At 33.5% G+C, this 12,689-nt stretch overlaps 1 protein-coding gene across 1 annotated transcript; it reads left to right on the plus strand.

The window, feature by feature from the left end:
- Positions 1 to 1,930: 1,930 nt before the first annotated feature.
- On the plus strand, positions 1,931 to 9,806 carry LOC146924770 (DExH-box ATP-dependent RNA helicase DExH6-like). The gene is made up of 14 exons (XM_085709728.1): positions 1,931 to 2,222; positions 3,028 to 3,118; positions 3,226 to 3,535; positions 3,700 to 3,774; positions 4,000 to 4,044; positions 4,285 to 4,375; positions 4,464 to 4,522; positions 5,294 to 5,443; positions 5,739 to 5,791; positions 6,279 to 6,312; positions 6,457 to 6,546; positions 6,639 to 7,628; positions 7,979 to 9,091; positions 9,190 to 9,806. The coding sequence occupies exons 1-14, from the start codon at positions 2,087 to 2,089 to the stop codon at positions 9,574 to 9,576; spliced, it is 3,624 nt and encodes a 1,207-aa protein (XP_085565854.1). The 5' UTR covers positions 1,931 to 2,086; the 3' UTR covers positions 9,577 to 9,806.
- The last annotated feature ends 2,883 nt before the right edge of the window (positions 9,807 to 12,689 follow it).

The following is a 12,689-nucleotide window of genomic DNA, read 5'->3' on the forward strand; positions in this document are numbered from 1 at the left end:
ATCACTTTAGTCCCTGAATGGGGAACGATTCGTCAATTTAGTCCCTGAATGCAGATAAATTGCAAAATAGTCCCTGAATATAGACTTTGTTAGTCAATTTAGTCCCTGAATGCAGACTCCGTTAGTCAATTTAGTCCCTGAATGTAGACTTCGTTAGTCACTTTAGTCCCTGAAATTGACCATGCAGGGACTGTTTTGCATATTATCTGCATTCAGGGACTAAATTGACGAATCGTTCCCCATTCAGGGACTAAAGTGACTAATTCCCCTTCATACTACTATTTTAATTAATATTTTATATTGTATTATTTAAATCATTATTTATAAAAATAAGTTAAAAAAAATAGTTAAGTCTATATTTGATAAATAAATATATTATTATAATAGAAGAACCAAAAAAACAAACATGTTAATGTCTGTCTTGACGCCGGTGTTTATAATAAGAGTGAATGAACAATATACAATCACTAAATCAAAATGATTTCTGGCATAACAAAATAAAATAAAAGGACCATGAAATTTTAAATCATGACTATTTATTTAATTTATTGTACTAAATAAAAAGGATTTCTGGCATAAAAAAATAAAATAAAAGGACCATGAAATTTAAATCATAACCATTTATTTAATTTATTATTATACCTTTTTTTAAAGGAATTTATTATTATACCTGTTTTGTCAAAATATATTATTATACTTTTTTGAAAGGAAAATTTATTATTTTGCTTAAATGTTATAGTCAAGTCAAAAAAACATTTATTCATTAAAAGTCAAAAATATTTTATTTAGTAAAAAAAATAATATTGACTTTTTTAATGAAGAAAAAATCCAGCCCAAAAAGATGTATTTTCTTTATATATTTTTATGGATATTTCTATTTTAATGAGATTTTATTAATTTTTTAATTAATAATTTAAATAATATTAAGGTAAAAATGTAAAAAAAAAAAATCCTAGTAAGGTATATCTCTTTTATATATTTATATAGATATAGATAGATACCACTCAATTTATTTTATAGTATTGATTACTTAAAAATAAAACAACACTAACATCATATTGATTTGAGTGGAACGAAATAACTTAAATTCCATAAACATTGATAGATGATGAGGGATTTGTGAGAATGAGTGGTGGTGAACTACTCTCGTCCTGGTTGAGGTTTAAAAGTTAGATAAAAAGTATTAACGAGTGTCCTGAGATGCTCTCTAAGGATCGTAAGTGATAAATATTTATGAAAATGTGTGTATTCAAATATTGAAAATCAAAATATTTGACTTTTTAAAAAAATAATTGTTTGATTTGGAATGCTTAAAGAGTGTTTCGAGAATCTCGTCAGCAAGACCCAAGTTAGATTTCACCGTATGTTTAATTGTTTAATGTGATGATGTTTAAATAGTTAAACGACCGAAGACAAATATCTTTTATCGAACTTAACAATTTGTCGAACAAAACTCATCCAAACAAATTATAACAATTGACCGTACTTTATATCATAGACAAAACTTATGTGCATTTTCTTATGTGCTTTGTATCATAAAGTACTAATAACTACCAAATACTTTTCAAATTCACAATTTTTTCAAAGTTTCATATAACCATAAAATGTGAGTTTTATGTGACAAACCATAAAAAAAAAACACTAAAAAATGCACATAAATTTTGTCCAAATTTTCTCCTAATAGTATTCGTAATTTCTTATTTCAATTAATAAGATAAGGTCTATAGATCAAAACTAAAAACATTGATTTGTTAGGCCATTATTTTTCTTTCGTTAATTTTATTTAAATTTAAAATGAAAAGTAAAGAAAATAACTTGACGTAATTGAATTCTAAAAAGTACATGATGTGTTATATGTACTTCATGAAAAAGTGCATAAGATCCACCAAAAATAAAATATAAAATAAAAAAGGGAAAAAGCACAACAATTGTTAGGGAAAAATTGGAACTGAAATTGGAAGTGACATAAAAACAAACACAAAGCTCGCAAACACAGCAGCAGCAGCTATGGCGGCAGCTTGAACCTTGAACAACCTTTCTTTCTCTCTTCGATTCATTCATTCTCTATTCACAACAAAGCGCAACAATGTCGACCACGTCGAACAAAAAGGCCAACAAGCTAGCAAGATTTAAGAAGTACGCTCAACCTACCAAAATCGATGAATCTACCAGGCGTCGAATAATTCGAACTTTGGAATTTTTTCAATCTTCTGATGAAGAAGGTACACTTACCCTTTTGCTTTTTTCGCCGTTTTATCAACAAAATATTATATGGGCTGTTTTCATTTTTTCGATGGAAATTAAAAAAAATCGTCTTTTTGTTTTTTTATTAATTGGGTGTTTTGTTTGAATTGGATATTTGCATTTTAGGTTTTTGTTTTTATTTTCAAGCTTGGTTTTATTTTTAGCTAGTTTATGACCCAATGAAATTATTTAGGTTTAAATGTGATTTTAGTACATGCATGATGATGCATATATACATTTTTTGCTTTCAGTTCATGTAGAATATTTTCTTGTTTTTATTAGCTCTGTAACACCAACATTTCTGATGGAAAGTGTGTTTGGTGTCTGACATTGACACATGTCATTACGTTCAGTTTATATTACGTTCAATTTATTCATTTTAGGTAGTGTCGTGTCCGGTGTCGGTGTCTGTGTTTGTACCAATATTTCATACTTGTTAGTACTTGCAAATATACCATTTCTGCTATTAGTAATTGGTGTTTTGTTGTTTTGGTTATTGAAATTAGTCATTGTAATAATCATTTTAGTCTTTATTTTGCGTGACTAAAATCAAACATTCAACTTATTACATGTACCAATTTCAATATGAATCAATTTTGCAACTAAAAACAAAACAAGAAGGATCAAAAGGAAAGTTGTATATTTGCTAGTACTAAAATAAAGTTTTTTTACAGGGACAATTTGCATATTTAAGCCAAATGTTTATTGGAATTGTCAATTATGATTGTTGTTTGACTATATCCATTTATGAAATCTGGGTGTTTTTGTTGTTGTTAACTGCAGAGTACAAGTTTGAAGCTGGTTTGTCCAATGATGACCGTCGTTTTGCACATTTATTGGCCCAAAAAATGGGGTTTAAGTCTAAAAGTTATGGGTGAGTGAACAGCACAATTCTTCAATGGAATAATTGGTAAAGGAAGAATGTGTTTGGTTAAATTTTTACATACTGTGTTATTGATAATGAACCTGCCTTTTGTGTAGGACTGGGAAGGAGAGGAGATTGTCGGTTCGAAAAGCCAATAAGAAGGGTGGGAGTGATAATCAGTTTGCGAATCTTCCTCATTTCACATTCTCGGAAGAGTCAAAACGGGCAATGGGCGATTTATTTGCTCATTTTCCACCTGGTGATGGAAACTTGAAGGATCTGGTTGGAGAAAAGAGTGGCAGTATAGCTAACGCAAGACATAGGCATTCTGATATTTTTAGCAGACCCGTAATGACAAAAGATGAAATTACTCGGAAATTGGAAGCTGTAACTTCTAGAAGGGAGACTGTATCTGACTTGAAAGAGGTCATTTTCCCCCCCTCTCCATTCAACTTCAAAGACCTTGTGTATATGAATTTTTTTGGATTGATGCTGTATTGTTTTTCCCCTTTTCTGTAGTATGTTTATTTTAGCACTTGCAAAAGAATAGTTTCATTATTGAATCATTTAATTGATTTTTGTTCACGCAGATTACTGTGTTGAGATCTAAGCTACCGATTGCATCTTACAAGGATGCAATTACATCAGCAGTTGAATCTCACCAGGTTAATGTTTTCTTTTGCTTTGCAAATTTGCCTTTGAAATTTATCCACATGGTAGCTTGGTTACAGATAGTACTACAATCAAGTTTATCTAATATACATTGACATTTTAAATATGTTGGAACATAGTTTAGAAATCGTTTTGTTCTTAATCCAATTTCAACACTTGAAGATTGGATTTTTGCACGTGTTTTGATCTTAATATTCCTTGCATTTGTTTCAAAGCAGGTAGTTCTCATATCTGGTGAGACTGGCTGTGGAAAGACTACTCAGGTTAGCAATTTCTTTGCTTTTTCTTTATTATAATTTATCCACAACGTCATTTATTATAATTTGTTGCTAACGGTTTCAAAATGATCAATGATTTACTTATATATTGATGTTTTTATCCAGCTTTGGGTTTCTCCCACAAGTACTCCCATCATTGTATATGGACCTATATTTTTTGACAGTTTTTGTATGCCATGTGAAACATTCTGTTTGACTTATAATTAATATTAATCACTGATTCAGGTCCCACAATATATTTTGGATTATATGTGGGGTAAGGGGGAGACATGTAAGATACTTTGCACTCAGCCTCGGCGTATCTCTGCAATGTCAGGTGGGAAACTTTTCGAAACATTAATTTTCTTGATGTTCTTGTTTCAGTCTAAATTGAAATTTGTTTCTTGCACCCATTCTATGTCTAGTTTCTGAAAGAATCTCTAGAGAGAGAGGTGAGGCTGCTGGAGAAAATGTTGGATACAAGGTAAATTTATTTGCGTTTCTTTGTAGCAATGGTGCTGTGATCCTTTGTTCATTACTTTCTATTAAAAATATTTGTTGAATATTGAGCATTGTCAAACTGTTATCATTATAATTTGTTAATTTGATTGTCAATAAATCACAAGGATGCTTTTGCACTTCCAATTTTTTGCAATCACATGATAAGCATTCACAATGCACTTTTTTTATTGATATGTTGGAAGAGATCTTTAATTTGTCATTAGTTACTACTAAGTATGATTTTCCCCACTGCCAACGACTCAATTCACAATTTTTTTCCTTTTCTCTTCCTCATCTCATTTCTTTCTTTTATAGAATTATTACGACTTTTGCCCTTCAACATTCAATAACTTAACATTGAAGCAAGTTCCATTCCTAGCATTGGTCACTTCGCTTCTTAATAGAACATTACTAGCTTATCTAGTGTTTTACATGCCTTTCATATAATTCTCACGTGTCTTACATTTTATAGCAACTGTTAGAAGATATGAAAATATCTTCATGTTAAATCATCTCACAGGACAAGTTTCTTATTTTAGAGTATCTCTTGAAATTAGTTTCCATATGACTTAATTATTATCAAGGTCTTTCCCTATTTAATTAGGATCTGGAGTCATGTATTAGTAAAAATAAGGGATAGTGTTTACTTTATTTTTTGTATCATCAAATCAAACCATAATCATTATTCAAAGTCTTTATTCTTTCTCTTCCCTTTTATCTGATATATCCTATAACTTAAAAATAAACAATTCAGATACGCTTAGATAGCAAAGGTGGACAGCAATCATCTATTGTTCTATGTACTACTGGAGTTCTATTAAGGGTGTTGGTTTCTAAGGGTTCTCGTCGGTCAATGAAGAATCCCGCGAAGGATGAAATTTCTGACATCACTCACATCATTATGGTACTTCTTTCAAATTATTTTTAATCTTCTGCTAAAGCATAAAATATTATATTAATATTGTATAAATACTTCAAGTTCACGTTTCTTCATTACTAGCTTTTCTATTATTTTGACGTGAAATCTATTTTCAATTTTTCATATGAAAGACTTTGTTGTGACTAATGAGAACTGAGAACTGAATTGAAACGTTTTCGTACATTCTATGTTCAAGAATCTTGGCATATTTGAAGCATAATATTTGCATCCTTGCAAGATATGTATTGTAAAAATGAGGTGACATTCATTTCTTGTTCAGGATGAAATTCATGAAAGGGACCGATATTCAGACTTCATGTTGGCAATAATGAGGTATAAATTTGAAAGGAATATCTCAGCTTTTACTTTCTACTGTGGTATAATAGTTAAATACAAATATTTAAGTGCCCGTTGCATAAGCAAGCATAAAATTGGGCTGTAGGTTAAGCTTGTCCAAAGATAATTTGCATCTAATAGCATAATTTTTAGGGTAGAGTTGGTCGTTCGTGATCACAAGATTTAGTTTAACTCAATGGCATGGCAATAGCTTTCTTTATTTTTACTTTTTGGATAGGCAAATGTTAGTAAGTGATTATGTTAGTTTCTAGGATTTAAACCCTCAACCACTTGTTTAAAAGTTAAAACTCTTCAAGGTTTCTTAGCTTACCAACCAAGCTACCTACATGGATACAATAGCTTACCTGTTATATTTAATCCCCCCCTCCGAAAGATTTTTTTTTTCTGTTGTGAGATCATTCGTCTTAAGGAGTTTGTCTGGTTTTCTGACTAATATTTCTGATTTTTGATAACTTATCTGCAGAGACATGCTCCCTTTATATCCTCATCTACGTCTGGTCAGTTACAAGTATTACAACTATATTTTTATATCTCTATTTCTCTTTCATTCTCCCAAGTTCTTTTTCAAATCATATACATATTATTTCCCATTTCAGCTTATATTTTAACCTTATCTGTTTTCTGGTGTGTTCTAATGTTAGGTATTAATGAGTGCTACCATTGATACTGCGAGATTTTCTCAATATTTTGGGGGATGCCCAGTTATCCAAGTTCCAGGCTTCACTTATCCGGTACTTATAGAGTAGATTGAGAATTGACTAATTCTTTTTCTTATCACATGTTTATGTTTACTATATTGTCTATTTGCTATTTCTTTCTTCAGGTCAAAACATACTATTTGGAGGATGTACTTTCTGCGGTAAAATCAAGCAATGATGATGGTTCCACATTTAGTATTCCAACAAACAATCACATGATAAGTGAAGAACATAAGCTTTCCTTTGATGAAGCTATTAATTTGGCTTGGTCTAATGATGAGTGGGACCTACTGTCAGAATTGGTTTCTTCCGAAGGAACCCCAGAACTCTTCAATTATCAGCATTCTTTAACTGGCCTTACACCGTTAATGGTGTTTGCCGGAAGAGGTAGAATTGGGGAAATGTGCATGCTCTTATCTTTTGGCGCAGATTGCAATTTAAGGTCCAAAGACGGAACAACTGCGCTAGAGATTGCTGAAAGGGAAAACCAACCAGAAGCTGCTGAAATAATAAAGAAACACATGGATGGTTCCAGCTCGACAGAAGAGCAGAGTATACTTAACAAATATCTTGAAAGAGTCCAACCCGAAATAGTTGATGTTGTTTTGATAGAGCAGCTGATAAGAAAAATATGTACTGATTCAAAAGATGGAGGCATCCTTGTTTTTTTTTCAGGATGGGATGATATAAATAGAGCGCGCGAGAAGTTGCTAGCATCCTCTTTTTTCAATAATCCATCAAAATTTGTGATCATATCTCTGCATTCAATGGTTCCAACCTTGGAGCAAAAGAAGGTTTTTAAGCGTCCACCTCCTGGCTGCCGCAAAATTGTCCTCTCAACCAATCTCGCTGAAACAGCTGTCACCATTGATGATATAGTGTACGTCATAGACACTGGGCGAATGAAGGAAAAGAGTTATGATCCTTATAATAATGTGTCAACTCTTCAATCATCTTGGATTTCAAAAGCGAGTGCGAAGCAACGAGAAGGGCGTGCTGGCCGTTGTCAACCTGGAATTTGTTATCATTTGTATTCAAAGCTTCGAGCAGCGTCATTGCCAGATTTTCAGACTCCAGAACTCAAGAGAATGCCTATTGAGGAGCTATGTCTGCAGGTATTCATCTTCTCTAATTGCTGTCACAAAATCTTGGTGCTTATTAATATTATACTCAATGATAAAAGTGAAATTTGTGAATATTAGAATCAGTTAAACCAAATTAATTTTAAACTAGTTTTTTTTTTTTGGTTTATTTAATTTGTTTCATCTTGTATCATTTTAAATTAGTTTTAAAAGTTGAGAAACACCCACTTAATGCAATTTCTAATTTAATCCAATAAAAAATCAGCAGGATATTGATATTTTTATTGGGCACAGGAAATATGTTCATGAATTGAATTTTTTTATATAAAAAAAACAAAAAAAACCGGCATTAATTTTGGTTCCCGCTCTTTCTCTTGTGACAGGTAAAGATGCTTGATCCAAGCTGCAAAATAGAGGTGTTTCTTGCCAAGACATTAGACCCACCAGTTTCTGAGTCCATACGTAATGCAATTGTCGTCCTTCGTGACATTGGTGCATTATCAACCGATGAAACGCTTACTGACCTTGGAGAGAAGCTTGGTTCTCTACCTGTTCACCCATTGATAAGCAGGATGCTTTTTTTTGCTATCTTAATGAACTGCCTTGACCCAGCTTTAACCCTAGCATGCGCATCTGATTATAAAGATCCATTTACACTTCCAATGTTACCTGAAGACAAGAAGAGAGCCGCAGATGCCAAAACTGAACTTGCTTCTTTATATGGGGGTTGTGGTGATCAGTTTGCCGTACTAGCTGCATTTGAATGCTGGAATAATTCAAAGAAAATGGGTCTAGAAGCTCGGTTTTGTTCCCAGTATTTTGTGTCTGGAGGCGCCATGAAGATGTTATCTGGCATGCGTAAGCAGCTCCAAAAGGAACTTATCCGAATTGGATTTATTCCTTCTGATGTTTCAAGTTACAGTATGAATGCGCATGACCCCGGTGTGTTGCATGCGGTTTTGGTATCTGGTATGTATCCGATGGTTGGGAGATTATGTTTTCCAAATAAAGGTGCAAAAAGGGCTATAATTGAAACTGCAAGTGGTGATAAAGTTCGCTTGCACAACCGTTCCACAAATTTTAAGTTGTCGTTCAAGAGAAATTTAGGCCACACTCTAGTTGTGTTTGATGAGGTTACTCGCGGTGATATGGGTGTTAACATAAAGAATTGCAGTCTTGTTGGAGCACTTCCACTCTTGCTGCTTTCAACTGAGATTGCTGTTGCTCCAGGAGAACAGAATGATCATAAGAAGGAGGCGGAGGAGGTGGAGGATGACAATGATGACGATGAAGGGAGTGGAGATGAAGCTGGAATTGATGATGGGATGGATTTGGATACCAAGTCCATTGGAAACAATGAGGATAAGTTCATGTCCTCCCCTGATGATATGGTTAGAATAATCGTAGACCGTTGGCTTTATTTTGGTTCAACAGCAATTGATGTTTCTCTGTTGTATTGCTTAAGAGAGCGATTGTCAGCGGCAATTTTATACAAAGTAACAAAACTATTTTTACTTTAATTTTCTTCATGGTTTACATTTGTGCAAAAACCATGTCATTCCTTTTCTTATAATATATCTCTACACATTTTCAGGTAACACATCCGAGCAGTCCTCTTCCTCCCATACTAGGGGCATCTGTACATGCTATAGCTTGCATTCTATCTTGTGATGGGTGTTCTGGCATGTCAGTGGCCACTGATGGCGTGGACAAACTGACCACTATGGTAAATGCAACAAATCTAGGGAAGCCACAGCCACAGCAACAGCCACAACCACAGCCACAGCCACAGCAACAGCCACAGCTACAGCAACAACCACAGCCACAGCGGTATGGCAATAGACCAAAAGGATCCTCCGCAGCATTTATAAATCATGGTGGACACCAGAACCATGGACCTTCTACAGCCAGCACATCTACTTCAAGGAACATTGGAAATCCAAGTGGGATCAGTTCCCAACCTCTCCCCCATTTCACTTAATAATGGTTTAATGGAAGTTAAGATTATTTTTTGTTGTGTAGTTATAACTGTTAACCTTTTACTAGAAAATATGTTAGCATGTGTCACATTCAGCTTATATAGAATGCCAATCTTAAATATTATGCTGGCATGTGTTTAGTTGTGACGGTGAAAAATTAGACGGTGTTTAGCTTATATACACAATACGAATCTTAAATTTCAGTTGCCCTTTTGGTATGTGTTTCAATTCACTTTTTGATCTGTGTTTACTTTGTTGATTAAATCATGTTAGGCACATCAATGCTTGAATCTGTTCAAGGTTTTCAAAAAACTAACTATCTATCAACCTATCCCCTTTTGTGTATGTGCACCTCTAACTCGATAAAAAAACAACTGGTTCAGAAAAGAATTGTATAAAAGAAAAGAATTTAAAACATTGTTAGTATAAGAAAATTATTTTGGTTTCTATCAAGGACCACCTTCATAGATGGTATAGGGTGGACCATCATTTCTAACCGTTAGATCTGTGTGCCTTGTAAATGCCTTCACAGGATTGCAAGTGCAAGAGTCAATAATAAGGTGGACATAACGAAAATTTTATGGACTCCAACATAGTAAAAGAAATTCTTAGAGCCAAAGTAAAAGCAACAAACACAGAATCCAAAATCATTTACATAAACATGACTCTATTCAAGCTTCTTTCCTTTGATATTTCCCTTCGGGATTTTGATAAGCAAACCAGAATCCACCTTCCTATACAGGTTTTGCATCTGATCAAGTACCTTGTACATGAAGTTATCAATCTGATCGTCATACCCTTCGTAGAGAACCGGATGTGCAGCAACGAAACCTTAGGATATAACAAAATTCTAGCAATCAATTATCCGAACAAAAAACATCAACTAGAACGAAAACATCATCGTTGAACTTCTTAAAGACATTATATCATCCATTTGAACCATGGAAGAAAAAATATATCTCACACAATATAATATACATCAACATTGACTAACATATTCTTTTCCAAGATATGGTTCTTCATAGGTGTATTATAATAAAGTGCTGTACCACGCACACAGACATATGTATAATTCAACAAACTCAAAAGTCAAAACAGGCAACTATTATCACATTTTTGTACATGGAATTTGATGCAAAAACTCATAAATGCATTGGTTGATAGAGTCCTAATCTAGTGAAAGATATATATATCTTTTGACCAAATTAAGCCAAGACTTAATTTAATAGAAAATCCCTAACTGCAATCAAATCAAAAGAATAATATCAAGATTTGAGACTTGGCACTAGCTTTAGAAGAGAATTTTGGTAGCCTAAGCATTTTTTTTTTTTTACATATCCTACTTTGTGGACTGATTTATGCTAAATCACATTTTTTGTTATGTTTTGGAGGACTTGCAATTCATAAGAAGTGAACCAGACAGCAAAAGGCTACATTGTGGACACATTTATGCTTAGTTGCATTTTTGTTATTTCTTTAGTAGTAATTTAGATTACATCACTTCTTGTTATCTCAGAGTGTAACTTATAAGTAAATCAATATTAAAGCATGATCAAGAACCAATTTATATCTAGATACACATACCTAGAAGACAAATGGTTCAATCATTAACATCATCAGTGACGGACCCAGAAATTTTGAGGAAAGAAGCTTGAATAGATTCATGTTAATGAGGAATTTTTGTTATCTTTCAGGTCCCCATTCTCATCTTCCCATCCCAACAATTTCACAAGCTTCTTCTTTCCTTTTTCTGACCTACATACATTATACGAAGTTAGTTGGTTCTCAATAATCAATATTGTATCAAAATAAATAGAAATTTATAAATAAAAATCTCAGCATTGCCGTTGGCATGAAGGTAAGTCATCTTCGAGATCATAATACTTGGGACATACTCAAATAAAGAGTACTTAAGTAATCCTCTACAATTTTGTGGTGCTTATTTGTTCAGAAAGGAAATTTGTATGTGTTTTCAATCATTCTGAATTTCATGTATCTCGATTATTTGCAAAGAGCACAGTTCAAGAATACGTCCACAACATAATGGTGGTGCTTGGAAAATATCGTGTGAGGTGCGAAAGTGATGATAAAATTTAAGTTACAAATTATTTTAAAAAAAATGATTAATATATGAATGAATTAATATGGCTACATGTGCAACTAGTAAAAATAAAGAGATATATATGCTGCGTAACATACAAATAAATATAAGAAAAATTGTAACAAACAACACTAAATAGCATACCAATTGTTTTTTTTTTTTTAAGAAATCAAAATGGAATATATTAACAACGGCGATGGAAACTCCTCAGTACAAGGTGTACTAAAGTTCCAATCCGGCAAACAAATTGTCACAAAGTATAATTACAAATAGAAGTCAGTCAATACTCAAACAATATAAAGGGTTCGACCACCAACTTTGAGAACCGCACACAAAAGTGGTGTTATTGGCTTTAAGCCACCACAACGAATGAAATTTAACTTTATCTAATAGCTGCTCAATAGGTGTTTCAGTGTTTTTGAACAGTCTGTTGTTTTGTTCATTCCACACCAGCCAAACGCACAGAAGCCATAATAATAATTGTAAAAATGAACGACGAGCCTTTGAATAACCTGTATAATGTATAAATTGGTGAAAATGCTCAATGACATTGTCAGTATCAACACCAGTCACGCCAATCCAAGATCTAATATGCTGCCAGAGAGAACCAAAAACATGACAGTGTAAGAACAAATGTGATGCCGACTCCTCTTTACCGCACCCCAAAACGCACATAGTGTCTGTGACCTGAGCAATACCGCACCTCTGGAGATTGATATTAGTTGGTAACCTGTCTTTCAGCAACCGCCACGCAACAATGGAAACTTTCAAAGGAACCTGCTTATGCTAGACAAGGTTCGTTGTCGCGTCAAGAGTGGGGGCTACCATGTATGTCAGAGCATGATAAGTGTCTCTGACAGTGTATCCGGCATGTTTGTCCAGCTCCCATTGCCACATGTCAGAAACATTTGACTGCACAACAACATTAGCCAATAAAATCCTACACTCCTCTACCAACTCCTCCTCCCACACCCACAAACTTCTCCTCCAACTCCACGCCTCACCACCGTCCTC

Source organism: Medicago sativa, chromosome 5 (genome assembly GCF_051527215.1).
Source record: "Medicago sativa cultivar Bolivia chromosome 5, Bolivia_mono, whole genome shotgun sequence".
Classification (NCBI taxonomy): Eukaryota; Viridiplantae; Streptophyta; class Magnoliopsida; order Fabales; family Fabaceae; genus Medicago; species Medicago sativa.